The sequence below is a fragment of the Schistocerca piceifrons genome, chromosome 1 (genome assembly GCF_021461385.2).
Source record: "Schistocerca piceifrons isolate TAMUIC-IGC-003096 chromosome 1, iqSchPice1.1, whole genome shotgun sequence".
Classification (NCBI taxonomy): Eukaryota; Metazoa; Arthropoda; class Insecta; order Orthoptera; family Acrididae; genus Schistocerca; species Schistocerca piceifrons.
This window is the reverse complement of record NC_060138.1, coordinates 1,183,739,092-1,183,765,934: the sequence shown is the minus strand read 5'-3', so window position 1 is coordinate 1,183,765,934 and position 26,843 is coordinate 1,183,739,092. Positions and strand designations below refer to the sequence as shown.

Here is a 26,843-nt window from a genome sequence, read left to right as displayed (position 1 = left end):
ACATGAAATTTAAAACTTCTGCTTTCGTTTTGCTGCCTTCAACCGCCACACGACACTGGTCAACAAGGGACCGAATGGAAGCCTTCGACCCGCTTAGCGATTTTGATATGTAACAGAATTTTCTCGGCTTCGCTGCCAGATCTTTTGCCAAAATATGTCGGTGGCAGCTGTTGTTTGCTTCGCGCATAGAACTTATCACAGAAGCACACTCTCCTGAACTTTGCTTGTCGTCATTTGTGCGTTCTCTTTTGAACCGAGAGTGTAGCAGCCTCCGCTTCCTCGGCATCTACCGAATTTCGTTGTTAAAACATGGAGAGTCTTTCCCATCTTTTGTCCCCTTACTAGGCACGGAACTCTTCAGACGACGATTTACTGTCTGCTAATACTCTGCCCATGATTCCTCTACGTCCATCTTACTGGAACTAAGTAATGTCAATTCACTGTCTAAGTGAGATTCTGACAACAACCTATCTGCTCTATCTAGTAGAAACACTCTCTTAGCCTTTTTGATTGATTTATTAACTTTCGCAACTATAATTAGTATAATGATTGCTAATTCCCGTTTCTACACTGATATTGTCGATAAGGTCCGACCTATTTGCAGCTACAAGATCTAAGATATTTCCATTGCTTGTGGGCTGACGAGCTAGCTACTCAAGACAGTTTTCAGAAAACGTTTTCGAAGGTATTTCGCATGATTCTCTGTCCGTAGACCTGCAATGAATCCGTAGACCAACTATTATTGCACGATTTGTGTATTTTCCCACTACTGACGGTAGACTCTCTTTCAGTGACTCTAGAGCTGTCGCAGCGGTATCAGGTGGACGGCAAAAAGACACAAAAGTGAACTTGGTTTCACCGACGCCCGTCATACGCGACCAGGTAACTCTACTGTCACACTCAACTTCGACCTTATTAGAGACAATATTTTTGCCAACGGCGATAAACGCTTCCCTTCCTATGACCTCTAACCTGTCTTTCCAATTTACATTCTGTGACTCGCTAAATATCTCAGAGCTTTCAGCCAGCTCTAGGTCCCAAGAACAATTTGAGCGCGAGAGCTACTCTGGAGGACAGTAAATATTCGGAAACGTTATTACGAATATTTCGGAAGCTTACTGATAAGATTTTGACAGTCGAGATGTATTTACTCTGAAATGGTTTGACATGACTTGCTGCTTATCGACTGGCGAGTGTTGATCAGAGCACCTCAAACTATCGTCTAGGCTAAGAAACGCTCTTGCTGGCCGTTGTAGCCGAGCGGTTCTAGGCGCTTCAATCCGGAACCGCGAGATTGCTACGGTGGCAGGTTCGAATCCCGCCTCGGGCATGGATGTGTGTGATGTCCTTAAGTTATTTAGGTTTTAGCAGTTCTAAGTTCTACGGGACTGATGACCTCAGATGCTAAGTCCCATAGTGCTCAGAGCCATTTGAACCATTTTTAGGAAGAACGCTCACGTGCACTCCACAAGCACTCTGCCACCAGAGTAGCATCTTCCTTTGTGCGGCGAACTACAAAACTATCAAGGGCTGTTCTTCAAATCCCACACGTTAAAGTAAGTCTAGAAATCTGTAGCCAATACCGTCACACAGTCGGAAAAGCCCTTGGGTGGTCTCCACTCGGCTCCAAATCAGAGGACCCCGATCAACTTTTGGAACAATGTTGCAGATTGCGAGCTGTGCTTACACCCGACGCGTGAGGCCAGACGTCTTCACCACCTCCGCTAGCCGCCCCTATGAACTGAGGATGGCCTCAGAACACACGTAACAGGTGCCGTCGGTGCCGACGTGAGCCACAACTTGCAGATGACTGCACCCTGCACGCATGGTAGCCGCAGGCAGATCCGATCCCACATCAAGGATGAGACCCCCAGCAGACGTACCGAGTGCACATTGGCTTTCTTTCCAGCACAGAACGCTCTCTGCCTAGGGGGCTCCAAAACGCGCCTAGCGTTGGAGCTCCGAATAACCAGTAAACCCCTCCACAAGTGTGCCTGCTCGGTCCCTGCTGAAGGAGCGATCACCTGTTCACTCACAGGGTGAATGGGCGAGGCCAAGCAGCCAGTCTCTACACTGGCCTGCCGCCTCAAGTGACGCAAACTAGGTACCACCTGCCAATAACTCTGCTATGACGGTGGATCCACCGCTTTTGGCACGCTAGGAGGCGCCTCGGAAGTAGAGCCCACGAGGAAAACAAGCGACACAGGCCAGATTCTCCGTGACGGCTATATCCCAAGGCAGCAGCCTGAAGATGACTGACCATAGCCAAAAGCACATTTGACTTTTTGAAGACAACGGTCATCTGCATCCACACGTAGCAGGCACACATCCTAACCATCCTAGCAGGACTAACTCAAGAAGTAACATGTAAAAGAAGGCAGAATCCTAGATATGCTACTACCTACCCACCTGGTGTGTCACCAATGGACGCTGGTGCGTTAATGAGCTATGTAGCTGGCTGTTCAGTGAGCAATTCAGCTAGTGGTGGTCCTTCTCAGAGTAGAGAGACATCATGACAATAAATCAAAAATCATTTGATCCTACCGCATGTAGGGCCGCCCGTCCCCTAAGTTGCCAGAGCACCAGAGAAACATCACATAGCATCGAAGTTTCACTCAACACGCTAAGGTCTTGCTGGGCTCCTTCCAAAGTCAAGGAATGCTATGGACGATTGTCATTTACCGAAACGCTTACGAATATTTCTGTTGGTGTCTCGACCAGGCAGAGTGCTGTATATCGAAGTTCTGAGAGAATCAAGTATGGAGTGATTCCTCGGCCAGACAGGCAGCTCTGCAGTGCAGACCGCAGTATCAACGGAGAAGAATTGTTTGCCTTCGAACAGGAACAGTTACCGTGTTGTTCCGATGGATTTACCGTTCAGTCTTGAAATAGGAGGTAGAAGTCCCATCAAATGGCGGTGTTTTCAACCACAGACGAGTTCGTGAAAAGTATTAGAGTGGGACACAGCCTTAGCATAGAGCACGTCCTAAAAATGTCCTAATAACCGTCTACCATCATTCGCTTCAACAGCCGGCCATGACACTGTTCTCCTGAGGCACGCTATCATCTGCGGTACTGTCTTGACAGAGGATCTTCGTGAAGAAATTGGAACCTGTTTATATGTTCCTTCAAGACAACGCTGCGTTTGGTGATTGGCTGTAATGTAGAACAGATAAATGCTATTATTTAGACGTCAAATTATTGTTTCTGTGAGGCCCGCAGGTAGTCTCGTATACGGGGATTAATCGATTTCAAATGAAATGTGCATATGACATCTTTTGTCGTCCCATTCTGGGAGTTCGGCCATTTGAAGAAACCCGTCCTGAGAAGAGAAAATCCCTAAGCCGGTTAAGAATCGAACCCAGTGCCCCATAACTGAGATTCAGCAACGCTAATTACAAGACAAGGTGCTGACACTGTCATAAACGCCTATAGCGGCTGATTTAAACAACTTTATTCACTACGAGTTTCAGTCTGACTACCTTCGGGTGCAAAAGTTGAAATTAGTTCAAAAATGTGTGTGTGTGAATTACTATGAGACCAAACTGCTGAGGTCATCGGCCCCTAGACTTACACGCTATTTAATTTAACTTAAACTAACTTATCCTAAGAACAACACACACACCCATGCCCGAGAGAGGACGCGAACTCCTGGCGGGAGGGGCCGCGCAGTTGGTGAGATGGCGCCTCAAACCACGCGGCTTGAAATTAGTACACGACTGGCGCCCCCTCCCCACAACTTTACTTCTGCCAGTAATATAGATTTAACTGTATGTACTGCACACACACACACACACACACACACACACACACACACACACACACACACACACCTAGTGTGTTCTGTTTAGATTATAGGTGGATTACGTGGTTATTTAAATTCCCTTTAAATCACTAACAGCAAATTCGATAGCTAAAAGTGGAAGAAATCTACACGTCTAAATCGGTACGTCGTTAAAACCCGTTATTATGTAAAACAAAACAGCAGGCATAAGGTAGACAACTAATAGGTAACTATATTTTAGCTCCAGCCTGTTTCATGTAGCTGTGACTTCCACGGCGTACCGTGTCATTTGTGTACATTGTACCCATGATAGCAGTTGAATCTGCTGATATTCGTGGGTTTAGCGAAAGTTACAATCGGAGCAATACAGTCACATGACGAATGAAGTAATAATCGTACGTGGATTTGAGTAGTTCAGTCAGTTTATTAGTGGGACGGTTACTTGTGAACTGTGGCTGGCCTGTATCGTTGATGAACTACTGACACACGTACTTAATGTCGAGTTTTAACCTGTAGACAGTCATGTGGAGCGAAACTGCTTGTGAATATAAGGTTTTCTAACTCAGCTGTAGAAGGTGTTAGTCACAATGCCATTCCCGTAATATATGTCTGGTTCAGTGCACTTCTAATCTAATTTGTACTCAGTAGTTCTCGTTGCTTAACTCCGCTAATTAGTAGATGTTCTGCACATCTGAATATCTCGCTGTTGATGTTCCAGATGAAAAGAAAACAAACATCAGAATTTCTCATACGGTTTTAGATCATGAAAGCTCTTTTATGAGAACGAGTAACTTTGTGCCCGTCTGTGATTACTGATCAACTGGTTCACACAATTGAAGAGATGATGAAGCACAATCTTAAGTTTACACTTAGTGACCTTGCTATGGAAGTTCCGTAAATCTCACGATCACAAATTCATGAAATTGTGATGACGAGCTGAAAGAACATGTTACCACATGGTTGAATACACAGGCGGCAACGTTCTATGAAGAAAACATTCAAAAACGTGTGCCACGGTATGACAAGTGCCTACAAAATTTCGGAAGCTATATAGAAAAGTTGTTTACTGTATCTGTACACGTTTGTTTTATATAACCAAACGGAACTTACTTTGTGGACGGCCCATCGTATATCGTATTTTTTTTTTTTTTTTTTTTTTTTTTTTTTTTTTTTTTTTTTTTTTTTTTTTAGTGCCGTCAGTTTGTTCATATCAGAGAGTGAGAGCCATGTGACAAGTTTCTGATCCTTGATGTTTGTAAGCAGCAGCGCGGACCGCCATTGGGTGGTCGGAGAGCTGCTGCAGAAGCTGGAGCAGGCCGGGGATTCCCCTGAGGAGCCGGCGCTGCGACTCTGCCTCCACGAGCGGGACTTCCCCCTCGGCTCGCTGATCGCGGACAACATAATGTCCTCCATGCGCAACAGCCGCTCCACCGTCATCGTTCTCTCGCAGGCGTTCGTCGACAGCCAGGTGAGCGAGAGCAAGCCAAATTTAGAATAAGCTGACAGGTGTGTGTGTTGTTGGGAAAGAGTCAACCGCTCTCAGAGGTAGTGATGTGCGAGCCCAGGTATTATAGTGGTACGCAAGAATAAAGATTCTAATGCCCATGCAAAGATTTCTGATACTATCTCATCCGAAATAATACTTCAACAGTCATCACACAGCACATGCTTTCATATAACTGAGTGGAAAAGGTAAGAAATGAACAGCATATAACAAAATACTGGAGAATACGTCAGTAATGAACATCTTGAAGGTGATAGGAACGGATGACTACCACTAGCTTGACGCCTGTAGTGATTACCATTCCTTATAAGACCGGTTCCCCAAGTGTATATTCATTTACACGTGGTGGATGCTAAAACTAAGTACCTGACGTAATTTTTTAATGGAAATCCAAGCTCTCACTCAGATAGATAAAACAATTTCTTATATGGGTGTCACTTTCCAGGCCTTAGTTCAACACGCACGGTTGTTGCGCTCTGTGTGCAGCGTATTTTAGCTAGAAATGACTTCAACACACGCCGACTGTACCGATTACATTAGCTTACAGAACATAAGGGGAAATCCGAACTGATCTTCTCTTTCTCACAAAACTTAGCTCGGAAGAATTAAACAGAAAACAGAATGAAATGAACTTACAAATTACGCTGTAACTAGCTTCTCAGCACTTCATAATGCTCCATTACTCTAAGCTTATTCCAGTGCACGTGAACTCGGGTAAATGTATCATCACACGGACCAATAAATGGTCATGACCTGACTCAGAGTAAATGATTGAATAGAAGTTAACACAACAAAATAGCCTGGAAGGGTCTTACCGGTAATGTGATGCACCATACAAGCTATTCAGGATCATGGTTCTCCATCGAATGGCAATTATTCGTTAGAACAGAATGTTCCTTCTCATATGGCTCTCGTACAGAACACGTCTTATCAATCCGAGCAGTGTTCACTGAAGTCAGATAGGTTGTCTAATGGATGCCTTCTTTCTGAAACAAGAAGGACATGGCGAACTCTACGGCCAAGGCCTGTAACTGGTTGAGAGTCAACCATCCACCGAAGAAAATGTTCCCGATGCAGTTACGATTCAAAGTATTTATAAACGTGCCAGAACTGTCATGAAATGAAGCTGGTTAATAAAATACTTGATAGACAGCTACAAACTATGTATAATAGATCATGAAAAAAATGAAAGAGGTAGCGCAAAAATGAAAGACGCCAAAACAGGCCCCTTTCAACATCTGTTCTTACTCTGCACCTTCACATTTTTTCTCTGCTGTAGGATTACTCGGATTTGATTGGTACTTACATATAGTCCTTTACCATATGAGCCCCTTTAATACCTTAGATCTCCACCTCATTTCCACATTGTGTCACAGTTTATACAGTTTACTGTATAACAGAGGCCTTGTTGCATGTAAACTAGTAACTCTGGAATATTTTGAAAATATATATGTTCGGTAACTGTGTCGCCATTAGGCTTTAGTATCTTACTAACTTCAGCGGCTCATCCTGTCTGTGTCAGGGCTGGGACTCAACATTTATAATGATATATTTTCAACTGGTGGAACTCAATAGTTGTGACGATGCTTTCTACCTACCACCCAATTATGATGCAAATGAAATGGTTTCCAAGTGAACTGCAATCACCGCGATGTCTTATAACCCCCTGGACATTAAAAAGGTGGGACGTGGTTGTTAACAGTGAGTCTAACCACCATGGACAGCACTGCGTACTCTGCCATGTGCTCTCATGCTGGTCACAAGAATGGTGCGACATTCTTCTGGTAGGGCGTTCCTTTCGACCATCAGCACGGTTGACAACTGCTGGACGGTAGCTTGGGCACGTGTACGTGCTCTAATACTGTGGTGGTTCTTTTTTATGTATTGGTATTTACATGTTATGGGTAGCTGCAGTTAGTGCTATTCCGGCTGCTTCACTACTGGAAAATTATTTACGTCAGTGACTCAGTTATGGTACTTCTCACAGTCAGTTTGCCCGGCACGATGTTTTTACATTAAAAGACACCACCAACACACAATATTTCAGATATATGGCTGTATATTTGATTGTAATTGATTTTTGTAAATTATTGATCACTTTTCTAAAGAGATTCTCGCAATTTCCGTTAAGTAAGGATCAAAAAATTTACTGAAGTCACTTTACGCAAATATGATTGATTCAATGTTGGAAAAGCTGATTACTTCCGCTGCTTCAAAGGAAGAACCGCCAATCAAGAGAATCCTCCTACACTTACATCTATTTTTATTTGTAGAAATTAGCAAATATTAAAATATTTTTTACAACTCTGGGCCGTTATCATTTAGAACAATGGCGTTGACCTCTGCACCAATGTTCCCCTATAAAATTTCCATAAAGCATTTAAGTCATTCACTTCATGAATGTAGGATCTGTTACAGTAAAACATTAGCGACATTTTTAAGTAAAATTTGATAACATTTAGGCTAAATATTACATGGAACTTACACGTTTTCTGGCCTCGTCACAAAATGGCTTCTTACACTACCAAGAAACAAAAGGGAAGTGAGTGCGATCCTTTTCCAAACGGAACAGAGATTGCAATAGCATTTGCAGATCATATTAATTGATTACTGAGTATTTGTGATTTTTCTGCGATTATATTTATTTCATGTGAGTGCAGGCTTTCTAGGCGAATTTCATATATGAAGTCTTCACGGGTTGTCAGCCGAGTACCGTCGTCGTCTCGTAGCAACGTTTCAATTGAATGCGTCTTCATCATCTTCAGGCGCCTGAAGATGATGGAGACGCATTCCATCAAAACGTTGCTACGAGACGACGACGCTACTAGGTTGACAACCCGTGAAGACTTCATATATAATATTTATTTCGTTACGAAGTGAGAATTGTTATGTTTTAGAAGTTCTTTTTTTCTACGTTATGTGGCGTACCGCCACAATACGTCTCCCCAACGCATCCCACACGTGCTAGGTCAGTTTAAGTTGGGAAACCGGGTGGCCCAGGCCATTCATCCAGTATCTTGTCGTTGCAAGAGCTCCACCAACTCCGCTGCTCGATACGGTCGAAAAAGACCCACCTTAAGAAAGAGTACAATGTCACATCAACATTGACTGATGATATGAATGCGTGGTATGTGTTCCTTCGGACATGTACAATAGAACCGACATCACGCGAAATCTGAAGTTATGATGCATATAAAGTAAATGAAGGTGGAGGCATGAGAAAGCAAAGGGAAGGTACTAATGATACCATCTGCATCGGGACTTCATGTGGAATCAAAGGCAACGAGTGAAAAATTTCTGCTGGACCGCGACTCGAACCTGAAACCTCCCGCTTAGTTGGAAGTTGCTTTAGCTACTGTGCCGCCCGGACACAGTATGTATCACAACTGCACGCAGTACCTCCGTAGGCTCTCCGGCTGAGACACACCCCAACCTAGCGCCACATATTCGCAGTCGACGTCTGTGTCCTCCCATGCTCGCTTATTTTTTATTGTCACTAGAGGTCGTACTGAAGGTTTTGGATTAATTGCCCATCGAGGCCAATCAGTTATATCAATAAATGGTGTCAGTTCCTTCGAACATGTCCCATAGAAATCGCACCATGCATTCGTGTAACTGACTCGCCTCGGTGGGTAATTATTTCACAGTTTTCACTGAGAATGCACGTTTACATTCCATCTTCATCAGGGATCAAAAATTAGCAAGCATGGAGGGTATAGAGTGTGGGTGATCCAGGGAGCCTACCGAGGCAGTCTCCCTTTTTGCGATAAACACTGTGTCTAGGTGACGCAGTGGATAACGCAACGGCCTAGTGAGCAGGAGATCCCGGGTTTTACTCCAAGTTTGGTACATCGTTTTACTCGTCGCTGCTGATTCCACGTAGAGCCGCAATGCAGAGATCACAAGCTCCTTCCCTTTCCCTTCCTTTCTGCACATCCACATTCCATAACATGATACTGACTGATGAGTGCACCGTGTTCAGAGACTTGGAGGGCAGTACTGCCAAGTAACATTACGCTTCCGCACATCATTGTACATGAACCACCTAGAAGACCGCGTTCGGCGATGTTTTTGGGTACATTACGTGTTTGAAAGTCTCGGCGAATTAAGGTTCGTCGAGAATCACTACTCACGCTCAATCTGCTCTTATCTGTTGGTCCCGTTCCTGGCCCGTTGGCACCATAGGAAACAGTACCGCAGATGTACGGTTGTCACCGGAAGGCAACGCCCTGGCCGTCGTGCAGAGAGGCTGCCTACATGCTGTCGCCGTGCCTCCGTGGAGCGTAAGATTGCGTGCCTTACAGTCCTGTTAAATGTGGTTGTTTTTGTACTCCTTGCTTGACGTGGGTCCTTTGTTGCCTGTTGCACAGTGTAGCAGTAATCTGCTGCTGTAGGTGACAGTAGCCGACCACCTCCTCATCATCAGGTAGCAGTGACTGTAGTCTGGAACGAGTCTCATACACGTGAAACAATACTGTGGGCAATACCAACCTCATGGGCTGCATCGTCACACTTCGTCCTTCCAGTGTCCCGATAATTCTTCCCCGTGTAAAGTTATCTAAAGCTGTCTCCGGGCCCTATTGTAATGAAGAACCCCACCACAGAGCACCGTAGCTGCTCGCTGAATGACACATACTGTTTTTCCATTTCCTTCAACTGCGTCATGTTGTTGGGACAGGCCCACTTGGCGTTGCAGAGACGTCCACCACACGCCATGTAACGTCCAATTTTCCGTGCACGACTGGATGACCTCCTGCAATATGTTCCCGCAGTTCCATTCATTTCGACAGAGTCGTTAATATGTTGTATTACTTTATGTAGCTCATCCTTAAGCTTTGCTGAGCAGGGGGTATCGGGAGGGAACGTAAATACACAATCGGATTTACATGACTTCCGCTCGTTAGATGTAGTCTGAAACCGATCACACACCACTGTAAAACAGTTTACAATTGAAAAGATTAAAGTTAATAAGCTCTTTGCAGACTTGTTAATTGCAGTAAAAATCAAGAAATGTAACTAGACATTCTCACAACAAATGAGCTAAGGAATAACAGATGCCAGTGAAATACAGTTTTTCATTCAACAAAACCCTAAGTGGCACTAGTTATTCCATAATTTGTATCAGACATGAAAATTCACTAAACAGACACAAAGCATCTACCAAAAATATTCTTAAAGTGTATCATCTCGTCACCCTAGAGTCCAAGTAGATTCGTGAAATAGTCAAAGTCCCAAAGCTTCCACTACGGGACCCATACTGCCCAAAAATGAAACACAAAATGTTACTAAACGCGTCTTCTAACCGAAGCGCCTATCACTACTGAGTCTCCAACAGACATATTTCACTCATCGAAGTCTAAACCACAAGTCATTTGTCGCGATGGACTTGCGGAACAATTAAACTTGCAACACTAGCGATATGTGGTCATTTGCCACTAAAAATGGAATACCTTCAAGCCCTAAAAAATTAGAAAAGGAGCACAACTTCAGATTAGAGAAAGATGAAAGAAGGGAAGCGGCCAAGCCCTTTCAGAGGATACTTTGCGGCATTTTCCTGAATCAGTGTAAGGAAATCACGGAGAAACCTAAATCTGGATGGACGGACGAGGTGTGAAACTTTGTCCTCCCGCATGTGAGTCCAGAGTTCGCAATCATGTCATCCAAGTCGTAACACCCAAATCCAGTGCACAATGGCTTGTCCCCACTACATCTTTCAGTTTGCGTCTTGTTGGTTGTCGTCGTCACCTCTTATCTACAATGCCTCTCTTTCCAAGTCACATTCATTATTTTACATATTTTTGCTCCTCTCGTTGGCCAACATTCATTAAAAATAGTTATAAAATAAACTGTTCTCATACTCTTATAAAAATGACTTAAAAACCTTGAACGAATAACACCTCATAAAATAATACGCTAACATAAATTATTTTCTTACTTGCCTAATACACAAATACTCTGCACAGCATTAATGTTGAGAATTGTTACTGAAATTAAAAAAGTGGTGTATTTTGTTTTGGACACTGTGGTGTCTGCTTTAAGTGTTGGTAAGTGTGAATCGGTGGGAGACCCACTTCAGTCGCCTTGGCGGTTGTTCCATGCACAGACCCACCAGTGGCTGCTTGCTGTGCTGCCAGGGGATTCTCGTTGTAGCTTGCTGCCGTACCTGCTCCAACCCGTTAAGCATCTCAGTCATTCCTAACGACATAGCAGAGCCTGTCCGAACAGTGGCATCACTTTCATACTTCTGCGTTGCAAATAAGATATTCCCTTCTCACAAACACACGTCATGTCCTGCAATATTTCTAAAAGGCTGCCCCAAACATTTTCTGAATTGGGTGCGAGATCGCTACTTACGATTCTTGCTTTCAGTTGCCTCTCATTCAGCAAACCCCACCGAAATTCTGTAAAAAAAAATTGAAAAGCCCATACGCGGGACTATTTGTGTGTCTTGGAATATCTGTCCAAACTATTAAGCACATTCATTGAACTGTAATTACCAGCCCACTCAAGGTTAAATCCAAGTTTGGCTCAGAAGAGGGTAAATTATGCTGCCACAAAAGTCTTTGGTCAATTACCTAATAGCATCAAAAGTCTGACAGATAGCCATATTGCATTTGAAAGGAAATTAAAAGAATTTCTTAATGGCAACTCCTTCTACTCATTAGATGAATTTTTGGATATGGTAAGTGGGTAATTTCCCAGCCCCGACAAAAAAAAAATATTGTGTGTCATGTAATATTTTGTCTAATGTAATATCTTGTATATAGACACCTTTTATTAACCTGACACGTTCCACATCATTACGAAGTGTCGTCTTCATGATCTATGTAACAAGTACTAATCTAATCTCTAATCCCACATGCGCTCGTTTCACACATTCGTACCATGAGCCACAGTCAACTTTCTTCGAAATTTAATTAAAACTGATCAAAAATAATTTTAGGAATAATATAAAAGGATAGTAAATGAATAAAGTGTCTGCTCAGCTAATCCTAGAGAGCATATATGTATGCTATCATTCTTCCGTACTGTGGCACTTAACTAATCCCATGGGACATCTAGGACACGTCTTACCTCTATCAGAACACAGCCAACAATGAGGTCCCACAAAGCGATTTTAGGGTTCTGGCGTTTGGCTCGTACTGAACAGCACGATTTTGAATTGAACCGATCAACGTTAGCCAGTAAGAGCAACTCTCGCCGTTGCCAATATTCACTTAATTATTTGTAAAATACGGATCTGTAATTAATAGGAGTCATTTTATTTTTGAAAGATCTTACTACTGCAAGTTGCTGATTGTGTTATTAATTCGTAATTTAGCATGCGTTATTTCAAACCCTAGTCTCTTCCCACAATTTCAGTGTTCACCAAATTCTCCCTCTTCTTAATAATGGAGACGTTCGGAGGAGGTGGAAGAGTGATGCCAGTTCTGTAGTGACTGCTTCGCTGTAACTGACACATAACCATCGTTGACATTTGTTTGCTGAGAGTTGAAGTTTTGTCCGGCTGGACAGGTTACTTTGTCCCCTCAAAGAGTAACCTGAGATTTTACTTTCCTTGGACTCTATTACATGTCGTTATCTTACAGTGGAATATATGGCTCACAGTTAAATTCAAAATAAGCCCCTATCAAACATTCTAAACGTGCAGCCCCAATGCCCACTACCAGTTTGCGTGTTATTTGGTTGAAAGGTCCATGACTCTACAAAGACTAGGCATTTCCCCCAGGGGGAAACGCAGCGGCCATCTCCTACAAGGAAATCAGCGGTTAGTTAGAGTGCAGAAGTAATACTTGTAGTCTAGGCGTACCCCAGAGGCGATCATCACGTACAAAGAAATACGTTACTTGTATTTGTAGCTACGAATCACACAAATAGTGTCATTACCAGTTTTAATTTCTTGGCAAGTTATCATCGTTTCGACGTCTTAACAAGGAGTCATAATGAAGTTAGTTTTAGCGTGGGTTCTGTCTTGATCAAACACAATGTTTTCTTCTTTTTTGTGATTGGAAAGAAGAAAACCGTTGTGTCTGCTGATGGCAGAGTCTATTCAAAAACAAATTGTATTTGTAAGCGAAAGCAGACACAAGAGTGAGCCTCTATCTTATGATGAATAAGCCGTCACCAGTTAATTTGAATACCGTATATATCTTATATCGTATATACAGTATATATCTTAGAAGAAAGATTGAGGAAAGGCAAGCCTACGTTTCTAGCATTTGTAGACCTAGAGAAGGATTTTGACAATGTTGACTGGGATACTCTCTTTCAAAGTCTGAAGGTGGCAGGGGTAAAATACAGGGAGCGAAAGGCTATTTACAATTTGTACATAAAGCAGATGGCAGTTATAAGAGTCGAGGGACATGAAAAGGAAGCAGTGGTTGGGAAGGGAGTGAGACAGGGCTGTAGCCTCTCTCCGATGTTATTCAATCTGTATATTGAGCAAGCAGTAAAGGAAACAAAACAAAAATTCGGAGTAGGTATTAAAATCCATGGAGAAGAAATAAAAACTTTGAGGTTCGCCGCTGACATTGTAATTCTGTCAGAGACAGCAAAGGACTTGGAAGAGCAGTTGAACGGAATGGATGGTGTCTTGAAGGGAGGATATAAGATGAACATCAACAAAAGCAAAACGAGGATAATGGAATGTAGTCGAGTCGGGTGATTCTGAGCGAATTAGATTAGGAAATGAGACACTTAATGTAGTAAAGGAGTTTTGCTATTTGGGGAGCAAAATTACTGATGATGGTCGACGTAGAGAGGAAATAAAATGTAGACTAGCATGGCAAGGAAAGAGTATATGAAGAAGAGAAATTTGTTAACATTGGGTATAGATTTAAGTGTCAGGAAGTCGTTTCTGAAAGTATTTGTATGGAGTGCAGCCATGTATGGAAGTGAAACATGGACGATAAACAGTGTAGACAAGAAGAGAATAAAAGCTTTCGAAATGTGGTGCTACAGAAGAATGCTGAAGATTAGATGGGTAGATGACATAACTAATGGGGAGGTATTGAACGGAATTGGGGAGAAGAGGAGTTTGTGGCACAACTTGACGAGAAGAAGGGACCGGTTGGTAGGACATCTTCTGAGGCATCAAGGGATCAGAAATTTAGCATTGGAGGGCAGCGTGGAGGGTAAAAATCGTAGAGGGATACCAAGAGATGAATACACTAAGCAGATTCAGAAGGATGTAGGTTGCAGTAGGTACTGGGAGACGAAGAAACTTGCACAGTATAGGGTAACATGGAGAACTGCATCAAACCAGTCCCCCGACTGAAGATCACAAAAACAACATATATTAACACATCAGTTCAATAGGATGGAAGATTCGTTGAGTGCCAGGCTTCTTCGGTTGATAGGAAACTATGCAGCAACTGACAGCCATTTGTCACGAAATGTCAAAACTATTTCGTCATTCACTGCGAAACTTAATTGAGCTGCTTCCCCTCCCACCGCACTGTTCGGCCAACCCTATGGTGTGGCGTGGTGGTCTTTCAACGGTATAGTAACTGTCGAATCGTGTCAACATTGACTCTCTCCCTCTCGCTTTTTTTTCCGAATACCTTATGAGTCACTTTGCATTGGGTAAAATACCTGCCCTGAGATGGACACCTTTAACAACTAGAGAGAGAACGATGATATTTGCAGGACATGTACATTAGTATCTTCTGCGGAAATTATTAGCATTTCAATCAATTCGGCCCGTGGGTTCACTGCTACTCGAGTGGGACGAAATGTTTCAGCAGTGTAAAGGGTGTGCACAGAATGGTTCACAGAACGTCGTAGAACACGGCGAGATGGGTCAGTCGCAACACCGAGACCACCTCCTAGAAGATCGACACCTCATCTGAATGGCATTGCGGGACAGATCTGTATCCATCCTGGTTCTAGTGGAACAGTGGAACACACCGTACACTACCAGGGGTGACAGTCCGACGCCGTTTATTACTGCATGGATTATGTGTACGTCGTCCACTTTTCCACCTACCTTTAAAATGTGCAAAAACATGCTAGACGGCAATGGTGCATGGAACGACGTCACTGAGCACAGAAATGGCATTGGATAGTGCTTTCAGTTGAATTCAGGTTCTGTTATTTTGAAATAGATGGCTCATTTTGGTTCACTGCAGAGAAGACGAGTGGCATCACAGTGACTGCATTCGTACAAGATATACAGTGCCAACTCAAGGTTGATGGTGTAAGGTGGTATTGGTTACAACCACAAACCACACTTCGTACATGTCCAGGGCACTGTGACCATTGTGACCTACCTGAATGATATCCTGCAAAATTGTGAGTGTGAGTGGTCTTTGCGTACAAGTACGAGCGCACTCGCTCTCATTACACGTTCCCGCTCCAAGAGCGACAATGGAACCGCCATTTTTTCTGGAAAAGTGGTAAGGGTATATCATTCGCTGCCTTCCCTCACTCCTCTGACTCTTTGCGTCAGAAATATTCAACGGATCAGCGTTGCTCATTTAAATGGGAGAATGACGTTTCATTTAAGTCGACCAATGCGGAAATCTGTAGCATCTCCATTAGGCATATACTGTCCCCCTGTGATAACTCCGTACCTACGCAGTCGGTCCGTGAAAAAAAAAAAATGCGTCTTCTGGGCGCTCCCACACAATGTAGCTCAATTTGCTATTGAGTCGAACACGGGGGTCGTTATCCCTTCGCTCAGGCAAAAGCTGTCTTCTCTCTGGGCGGTCGCTTCGGCTGAAGTAGGTATGCTGTTGACCCAGCCCTCTGAAGGGACGATCTTCCCAGCAGGCTGGCTTCCTCTTTAGAACGAAAATTCCTGTGGCCATCATGTTGTGTACGCCAGCCTCGACTTTCTTTCAACCTCAGTGCACACTTGTGGTTTACTTATTAGATTTGCATATCGCTTACATGAATTCATACAAATTTGACTCTACCTTATCGAGTTTGGGTTCGAATGAAGCGTCTTGATGTGCAGAGTACGATTGTGAGGGCGGAATATGTAAGAAATCAAGGTCAGGAGACCACGCCACCTTACATCATTTAGTTATATCCTTTCTGCACAAGACTGCAGACGCCATTTTTCACTAAGACAATGCATGACCACATGTTGCTGCATGAATACTTGCCTTCCTGGTGTCAGAGGATGTCAGTATTTTGCCCTGGCCCACCAGAACACCAGACGTACCACAAATTGAAAACGTATGGTGAAACCACTGGTACAGTGTAGTTATACAATGCCAAGTACCACAGATGAACTTTGCAATCAGCTGAATGCAGCATGGATGACTATATTACAGAACACAACTTGCGCTTTATACATGTCAATGCCGTCACACATAGAACAAGTTGCCTGTTAGGCAGAAGGACACATACAGAACAGAGGGGGATGGGGGGGGGGGGGCTGAAAAGTTAATAATTTCTGTAGATATATGTGATATGTGTCCTACGAATGTGAATGTCCTATCCCCAGTCATGGAAGTGTTTCTTTTTCTTATTTCTTTTCTTTCCTTTTTTTCATTTCTTTCTTTTTTTAATACCATGAGTGTGTCATCACAAACATTATTGTACTTATGGATTAAAACTGTGTTGGTGACAGTGGTGCCGCTGGGAGCTGGAACTGGCGTCCGTCAAGGTGTCGCACCTGGTGTTGGTGGAGCTGACACGGCTGGAGAGGGCGCGCCTGCCGCGCCACCTGCGCTACCTGATGGACACCCGCACCTACCTGGAGTGGCCGCAGCAGCCCAAGCAGCAGGCCGCCATGTGGCGCCGTCTGCGCGCGGCCCTGGCCACCCCTGCAGTAAACGCAGCAGGTGCAGAAGAGGGCGAGGCGTGGCCTACTGATGATGGCGACCAGGAGAAGAGTCGCGATGCCATCAAGGCGTGATATACATCAAGACCTATTCCCTGCAAGCCGCATTATCGGGCTAGGCGGACATTACCACTGTTGCCACCATCGTTCTGCAACTTCTCTGTTGTGCATGGGAAGGTTCGTCTGTCGACGAATGAGTTCTAATTTCTGAGATTTTTTTCGTCGTGGTCATTTCGAGAGAGATATAACACGTTGCTCAACTGTTCTTCGAGTGTACGCTCTCGTAACTTCAACCATCATGCTCAGCATAATACAAAAGCCCCATCTTGCTTTGACAACCAGTGTAGTTTGCTGAGCATCTCTATAACACTCTCACGTTTTCTAAACTATCCACTCTTTGTTGGCTATTTTCTTTCTCTTCTGTTAATCTTCCTTGGTAAAAACCACAGACCGATAGCTAGTAGGGGACAGTGTTCTGTTAACCACTTCTTTCGTGGGTGAATTACAATTCCTTACGATTGTTCCACTGAATCTCACCGTGGCATCCACTTTCCTTATATTGTATTTTATGTGGTTATCCCCTTTAAGGTCGCTCAGGCCTGTTACTCATAAGTATTTCACGGATGTTACTGTTTCTGGTGATCTTCCACCAACAGCGTAATCGAACAGTGATGGATCTCTTTCCCCACTTATGCCCGTAGTTTGTGCGTGGGCCGTTCCGCCTTAGCCACCAGACTCCTCGTACAAGGCGCCTACTAGATTCAGGAGCAGCTAAGATGCAGCACCTTACATCACTGTCTTTCTGAAACCTAACTTTTCTCTGAGGACTGTAGCTCAAGTACGCAAGCATCAGCAAGCATAATACTAAGCGAAATAGATCAGTGACAGAATACTGAAACATAAAGAAGTCGATTTAATTTTTCAAAAGACCTCACTGGAAATACAATGAAAGTAAAACTCGTGTGGCATAAATGGCCAGGAAACACCGATGGGTAGTTCAGCTTCCTAATTCAATATGTTTTCTTTTTACTTTGCGTCCACAGACACCTTTCCCTTGCAAAGTGTGACAGATATGTACGTTGTAAGTGGATCTCTTGAGTGTAGGTGACAGTAATCGGTGTATATATAGTGCAGTTTCATGTTCCTGTTGGAGATGATGAGAGACGGAAGAGTGTGAAATCTGATGCCAGTATGTAGCCTGTCAAAGAACACAAAGGGGTTCCCAGCCTTAACGTTCCCATCTGACGTACAGATCAGCAGCAAACAGTTTCGCAGGTTGTTGCTTCATGAGACACTGCAGAGAGGTTTGGAACTTAATCCAGAACATCGGCGGGAAGACTGGCGTTCAGGGACTGTACGCCATCGCCCCTGCTGTTCCTTCTGTCGTGAGGGCAAAAGGAAAATGATAAACAGCATGCCGTGCACCCGTACAGTCACCCAGCAAACTCCCAACCAAATACAACAGAGCTTAAAGGACTTAACTTGGATTATATGACTGGAACCAGCGTACCCACCTCTGCTTGGCTATATGGTAAAAATACTACTGAGAAACTCTCGAACTGAGAACGTCATTTATGTAGTACACCAAACAAGTATTAACATTGTAAATTGCATTTAATATAACCTGTTGCATAAACTGTAATTGACTATGTAAAACACGTTTGTTTCGCAATGTAGATGACTATTGCTCAGTTACACAGTTCTCAATTAATGTCATGACCTCACAAAATTTAGCACTTAAACCATATAACCTGTGATACTGTAATATTGTGTATTTAACTATCTATTTCGTTTAATATTGCCCACTGCGTGAAGTTTGATTTACAAAGCTAAAAACAAGTTTGTTGGAGAACATTGTGTGAAAGTGGCTCGTATTTTTGTTTATAATGTTTCGTTTTCTAAAAATTTGTGTTTCTAGCAGTCACTAGTCAGTTGTTTCCGGAAGATGGCACAATAAACCAACAACTAGTTAGAAACAAACAATAATCAGAAGAACAAAAACAGTTTACTTGTTATTCAAAGTCAAATATGGAACTGTTCTACCAAGAAATGTCAGAAAAACCCACAAAGACGATAAATCGCATTCCTCCTCAGTTGAAACTTCAAATGATTCTATCATGGAGATAACAATAAAACTTTTAGTATTTTGTAATTGAATGTTGATTTTGTTTTGAACCAAACATGTGTCACTTATTTGTATTAGACATCATCACTGCTCTATAAAACAAAAGATAATTCTTTAACTGAACATATTTTATTATGAGGCGTTTGTTGTTGATGACAGCACATTTAGGTTACCATACATTTGCAATTATAAAGTTGAGAATACAGTTACAAGGTTGTGGTTTACTTCCCCACATAGGAGAGACCTTCCAGACAAATGTTCAAACGATATCATGATCCAGCAAGTGCTGATTATATCTCATGTATGCCTACTGTGCACTAAGAACCAAAAAGACGAAACAGTTTAATCTAAGGTACAGCTACTTTGTCTTTACTTTCACCGTAAATTTCGAGCTCTGTTATTTGTCGAACAGTAGAGGTACCGATTCAAGCTTCTAGAAATGTATAAAAACAGAACGTTGTTTGACTACTGGAAGCTTACTGTTACATGGTAGAATTGTTACGTTAGTGCGCTTGCCGATTGCATGAGGTCAGTATGTTGCAGATCAGATTTAGATTTTGTGATGTTAGTTTCCTTGGATGCTAAAATGTAGCTTATCGAAACGCATACTCAAGAGGCATAGTACTATGCTAAATGGTCCATTTGCAAAACATCGAATAAATGTTAAAGAAACCGAATTTGGATGTATATCAGACCACAGCAACTGACACATGCTGAGAAATAATGACACACACTGCCAAGCAAAAAGAAGTGAGGCACCCAGAGAGGGAAGGGGAATGGGAAAGAAACATCGCATATTGAGAGCGTTTTGGAGTTATTACTATGATTGCAAAATCGAGTCGAATTTACAAAGAATTTGCAAGTATGAGACCATTTACCTGCATCAAGTTGCATCCCTCTGGTGTGGATTCATGCACGGATTCTATTAGGAAGGGAGTCAAGAAGTCGTTGAATCAATCATTTGGGATATTTGTAATCTCTTTCCAACTAGATGAAGAGAGGATACATCTCATGACACCAAAAGACTCAGTTTTCCCTACACTTATAGATTATATTAGAATAGGTTTAATGTACTTTTCGTTCCCGTGAATGCATTGTGAGGAGACTCCTTAGGATGTTCAAAATTACAGGAAACCAGAATACACAATAAACATCCATGAAATAAAAATATACATATATACCACGATACTATCCACAGATCCTAAGAAAATAGTCCTCATGAATGTAAAAGTCAGATAATCTTGAAAGTGTTTCGTTTTGTATGTAATAACAAATTCGTGGCAAAACTCATAAATGTTAAATAGACCGAAGTGCATATGATAATTGTTACGCTATTGTAGCCATGCATTTTAAAATAGAAAATCACTGTTGCAACACCTGTTTACTAAACTCCATCTCTACAGAACTCAGATTGTACTTAATACTGCAGTTATTTGATATTTTTAGTAGCACATACTCATCAGTGTACCCTTCACCCCCCCTTCCCCCTAAATCATGGATCTTGCTATTGGTAGGGAGGGTTTTTTGCCAAAGCGATACATAGGTGCAACCACAATGGAGGGGTATCAGTTGAGAGGCCAAACACATTTGTGGTTCTCGAAGAGTAGCAGCAGCCTTTTTAGTAGTTGCAGGGGCAGCAATCTGGATGACTGGCTGATGTGGCCTTGTAACATCAACCAAAACGGCCTTGTTGTGCTCGATCTACGAACAGATGAAAGCAAGTGGAAACTGCAACCATAACTTTCCCCGATGGTATGCAATTCCATTCTCAGGTTAAATTATGATGGCATCTTCTTCGGAAAAATGTTCCGGAGGTGAAAAGGTCCCCCAGTTTGATCTCCAGGTGGAGACTACTCAGGAGGATATCGTTATCAAGAGAAACAAAACTGGCTTTCTACAGATTGGATCATGGAATGTCAGATCCCCTAATCAGGCAGATATGTTAAACAATTTAAAAAGGGAAATGGATAGGTTACGGTTAGGTATAGTAGGAGTTAGTGAAGTCAGATGGCATGACTAATATGATTTCTAGTCAAGAGAATGGGGTGAGGGTATAAAAACAAAATCAATTAGCGGTAATGCAGTAATGCATGAATAGGTTTAAAAATGAAAAAGAAAATAGGAACACGAATAAGCTAGTATGACCAGCATGGTGAACACATTGTAGCTAAGAACAGACGCCAAGTCAACATCCACCACAATAGTATAAGTTTATATGCCAACTGTCTCTTCAGATGATGAAGAATTTGAAGAATGCAAAAACTGGTAGAAGCTAGCCTTGGGGAGGATATTCCATAGAAATATTGGAACACGTGATGCAATACTGACCCTACGACTGAACTTAGAGGAAAGATTAAGGAAAGGCCAACCTACGTTTCTAGCATTTGTAGACTTAGAGAAAACTTTTGACAATGTTTACTGGAATACTCTCTTTCAAATTCTGAAGATGGCAGGGATAAAATACAGGGAGCGAAAGGCCATTTACAATTTCTACAGAAACCAGATTGCAGTAATAAGAGTCGAGGGACGTGAAAGGGAAGCAGTGGTTGGGAAGGGAGTGAAACAGGGTTGTAGCCTCCCCCAATATTATACAATCCGTATATTGAGCAAACAGTAAAGGAAACAAAAGAAAAATTCGGAGTAGGTATAAAATCATTGGAGAAGAAACAAAAACTTTGAGGTTCGCCGATGACTTTGTCATTCTTTCAGAGACAGCAAAGGACTTGGAATAGCAGTTGAACGGAATCGACAGTGTCTTGAAACGAGGATATGACATGAACGTCAACAAAAGCAAAACGAGGATAATGGAATGTGGTCGAATTAAGTCGGGTGAAGCCGAGGGAATTAGGTTAGGAAATGAGGCACTTAAAGTAGTAAAGGAGTTTTGCTATTTGGGAAGCAAAATATCTGATGATGGTCGAAGTAGAGAGGATATAAAATGTAGACTGGCAATGCAAGGAAAGAATTTCTGAAAAAGATATATTTGTTAACATCGAGTATAGATTTAAGTGTTAGGAAGTCGTTCCTGAAAGTATTTGTGTGGAGTGTAGCCATGTATGTAAGTGAAATATGGATAATAAATAATTTCGACAGGAAGAGAATAGAAGCTTTCGAAATGTGGTGCTACAGAAGAATGCTGAATATTAGATGGGTAGATCACATAACTAATGAGGAGGTATTGAACAGAATTGGGGAGAAGAGGAGTTTGTGGCACAACTTGACTAGAAGATGGGATCGGTTGGTAAGACATGTTCTGAGGCATCAAGGGATCACAAATTTAGTATTGGAGGCAGCGTGGAGTGTAAAAATCGTAGAGGGAGACCAAGAGATGAATACACTAAGCAGATTCAGATGGATTTAGGTTGCAGTAGGTACTAGGAGATGAAGACGCTTGCACAGGATAGAGTATCATGGAGAGCTGCATCAAACCAGTCTCAGGACTGAAGACCACATCTACGTTGTGAGATAAAAGATATTATTCAGATAATTAAGGGAGGGAAAATGTAATAGTCATGGGGGACTGGAGTTCGATATTACGCAAAGCAAGAAAAGGAAAAATACAAGGTGAATATGGACTGTGGGAAATCAATGACTAAGGAAGATGCCTGGTAGAATTTCGCACAGAGCATAATTTGATGAACGATTCACAAGAACAGGGGAAAGGAATACTGTAGAATAAGAATGGATAGCTTTGAGAGAGGAAAAGTGAAGGCAGCAGAGGATCAAGTAGGTAAAAGACAAGTAGAAAACCGTGGGTAACACAAAAGAAATTTAATTTAATTTATGAAAGGAGAAAATATAAAAATACAGGAAATGAAGCAGGTGAAAGGGTATACAAACATCTAATATGTTGTATTCACAGAAAGACCAAAATGGCTAAGTGGGAATGGCTAGAGGCCAAATGTAAGGATTAAGAAGCATGTATCACTAGGCGGAAGATTGATACCACATATAGGAACATTAAAGAGACCTTTGAAAACAAGGGAACCATTTGTATGTATAACAAGAGCTCAGACAGTAAACCAGTTCTAAGCATAGAAGGGAAAGTAAAAAGGTGCAATGTATATACAAGGGTCTTTATAAGGGAGATGTGCCTGTGGATAGAACTATAGAACTATAGAAGAGGACGTAGATGAAGCTGAAGTCGGAGATAAGGGACAGTGTGAAAAATTTGATAGAGCACTGAAAGACCTAAAACTAAACAAAGTCACAGGAGGTGACAACATTCCATTAGAACTACTGACAGCCTTGGAAGAGCAGCCCTGACAGAACTCTACAATGTAGTGAGCAAGATGTATGAGACAAGCAAAATACTCTCAGACATCAAGAAACAGGTGAAATACTCTCAGATGACAAGTATAATACAATAACGGCAATTCAGAAGAAAGCAGGTGCTGACAGATGTGAAAATTACTGAATTATCTGTTTCATAAGTCACGGTTTCAAATTACTAACACGATTTCTTTACAGAAGAATGAAAAAACACTTAGAAGCTGATCTCGGGGAAGAGCAGTATGGATTCCAGAGAAATGTAGGAATGCGCGAGGCAGTGCTGACTCTACTTCTTCTCATAGAAGATAGGTTAAGGAAAGGAGAATCTACGTTTATTGGATATGTAGACTTGCAGATAAAATTTTTACAGTGTTGACTGGAATGCACCTCAAAAGCAGAATATAAGATGAACATCAATAAAAGCAAAACGAGACTAATAGAGTGTAGTCGAATTAACTCAGGTGATGCAGAGAGAATTAGATTAGAAACCCAACAATTAAAGCAGTAGATGAGTTCTGCTGCTTAGGCAGCAAAATAATTAACCATGGTCAAAGTACAGCGGATATAATATGTTCAATGGCAAAGGCAAGAAAACCGTTTCTGAAGAAGAGAAATTTAATAACATCGAGTGTAGACTTAAGTGTCAGGAAGTCTTTTTTGGAAGTATTTGTATGGAGTGCAGCCATGTACGGAAGTGAAACATAGACAAAAGATATGGACAAAAAGAGAATGGAAGGCTTTGGAATTTGGTGCTACAGAATAATGCTGAAGATTACATGGGTAGATCACGTGACTAAAGAGAACTTACTGAGCAGAAATGAGGGGGTGGGAAGAAATTTGTGGCACAACATGACTAGGAGAAGGGGTCAGTTGGTAGGACACATTCTGAGACATCAAGTGATCTCCAGTTTAGTACTTGAGCGAACGCGGAGGAGGGGGGGCCATGCGAGGGGATAAAAATGGTAGAGGGAGACCAAGAAATTAATACAGTAAGCAGATTCAGGAGGATGCGGGTTTCTGTAGTTGTTCAGACATGAAGAAGCCAGCTCAGGACAGAATAGCATGGAGAGTTGCATCAAACACGTCTTCCAATCGAAGACTACTATAACAAGAATATATATCAGCCATTTTTGATCAGAAAAATAATCACTTGAGTAGGAGGAGTTGTCTACCAATAAGCCCCTTAGCTCCTATTACACTGAACTTCACTTGTAGTAAACGTTTTTCGTAGGTGGTGGACATCATCATCATCGTCATCAGCCAATTCAATCATTAAGTCACTGAAAATGTGTGTTCCGAAATAATTGCTACCTTACTCCATCAAATTAAGTACCTTTAAACTTCTATGAAGATTATTCTTATTTCTAGTACTGTTAGCATGAACTGAGTGGTTAATTTCAAAAAGAGATACCTTTAATATCAAATTTCGTTAAGGAATCAATATACTGGGAAGCTGTAATTGGAATCCCTAGATCACAAATAATTTCTGCACCAAGTTCTTCAGTTAACGCCTAGAATAATGTTTATTAGACTAGAATGGACCCGAGAAACTTCACCCTGGCATCATGAGTGACATCAAAAACTGATCCCACATGACATTTGCAGAGGAAGTAAGCAAAGTACGTAACATTTAATTTTTATAACAGCTCTGTTTAACAACAATCGCATCACAAGTTGGAGCTTCAGCAGTTCTTGGTACGATCCAACCAGCTGAACGAATTTACTTAGTTGTAAGCCTAGGAATTTCACAATATCAGATCTCTCTACTGTCTGTCATCATATTTTAGGCTATACTGGTGGGAAACGTCTTAGAGGTTATGTACTACTTATAACATGTTTTCGCAAAGTTCGGTGACCTACTTCTGTGTTTGCAGCTCACCCTATATGCTATAGTAAAGCAAGGTAATGTGTGTGTGCATTCATATAGGAGACTGAAATCAAGTGATCTGTATAGAGGTGAAACAGCTAACCACATAACGCCATGTATAGCAAAGCAAGCAGCTTAACAAAGGTAATCACACAATACAACTGTAACACAAATTATTGGTGGTCTAATGCCGATAAGATCTCTCAGGAATGAAGGAGAAGAGGAAATGCGTCAGTTGGAAACAGGATACTCTTTAACGGTAAAGGATGTGTCTAAAGTTTCAATTCAAAATGAAAATTTTCAGTTTTACTGTAGACCAGATTACAGTGAACTCAGTACACAATTTATTCATCTACACCAACATATTATTCTACAATTTACGAGGAAGTGCCTGGCGGAGGGTTCATAGAACCACTTTCTCTAATGTTCCACTCTCTAACAACGCTGAGGAAAAACGAACATTTAAATCTTTCCATGCGAGATCCGATTTTTCTTATTTTATTATTATGCCCACTGCTCTCTATGTACGTGGGCACCAAAGTAATTATTTTCACCCTCTGAGGAGAAAGTCGCTAACTGGAATTTCGTGAGAAGATCCTGCAATAATGATTGCCACCCCAATTCGCGTATCATATGCGTCGCACTAGATTGTATGGCTTACCGTGTAAGCGAAATTCAGAAGATTCCTTTCAGTACTCACGTGAATGACTTCACACTTTTCATCATTTAGAGACAGTTACCACTTTTCGCCCCATTCAGATATCTTGTCTAAGCCTTTTTGGTCGCATTCGGGAGGACGACGGTTCAATCCCGTCTCCAGCCATCCTGATTTAGGTTTTCCGTGATTTCCCTAAATCGTTTCAGGCAAATGCCGGGATGGTTCCTTTGATAGGGCACGGCCGATTTCCTTCCCAATCCTTCCCTAACCAGAGCTTGCGCTCCGTCTCAAATGACCTCGTTGTCGACGGGACGTTAAACACTAACCTAACCTAACCTAAGCCTTTTTGGAATTGGTTTAATCATCCAGCTACTTTACAAGGCGGCAAATAACAGCAACATCTGAAAACAGTCTGAGAGGGCTGCTCAGATTGTCTCCTATGTCGTTTATGTAGATCGGGAACAACACATGGCCTATAGTCCTTTACTGCGGAGCGTCAGTTTCTACTTTCGTGTTACTCGATGACTATCTGTCAGTTACCATGAGCTGTTAACTTTTTGACACGAAATCACTAATCCAGTCGCAAAGCTCTTATGATACTCCACTGGCATGCGATTCACTTAGAAGTCGTTTGTGAGCAACTATTTATGTCAAAAGCCTCCTGGTAATCTAAAAACATGTAATCAGTTTGACATTTCCTGACGATAGCATTGATTACTTCAACAGAATAAAGAGCTATTTGTGTTTCACAAGAACGATACTTTCTGAATCGCTATTGGCTGTTTGTCAATGAATCATTTTCTTCGAGGTAATTCATAATGATGGAACAGTGTATATGT

General features: G+C 42.1%; 1 protein-coding gene across 1 annotated transcript in view; it reads left to right on the top strand.

The window, feature by feature from the left end:
• The window catches only part of LOC124781525 (toll-like receptor 2), a 145,207-nt gene extending 125,973 nt beyond the window's left edge, over positions 1-19,234 (top strand). Inside the window, exons 11-12 of the mRNA XM_047253867.1 lie at positions 5,048-5,252; positions 16,870-19,234. Coding sequence (XP_047109823.1) covers positions 5,048-5,252; positions 16,870-17,157 — 493 coding nt within the window. The 3' untranslated portion in view covers positions 17,158-19,234. The remainder of the gene's footprint in view (positions 1-5,047; positions 5,253-16,869) is intronic.
• The last annotated feature ends 7,609 nt before the right edge of the window (positions 19,235-26,843 follow it).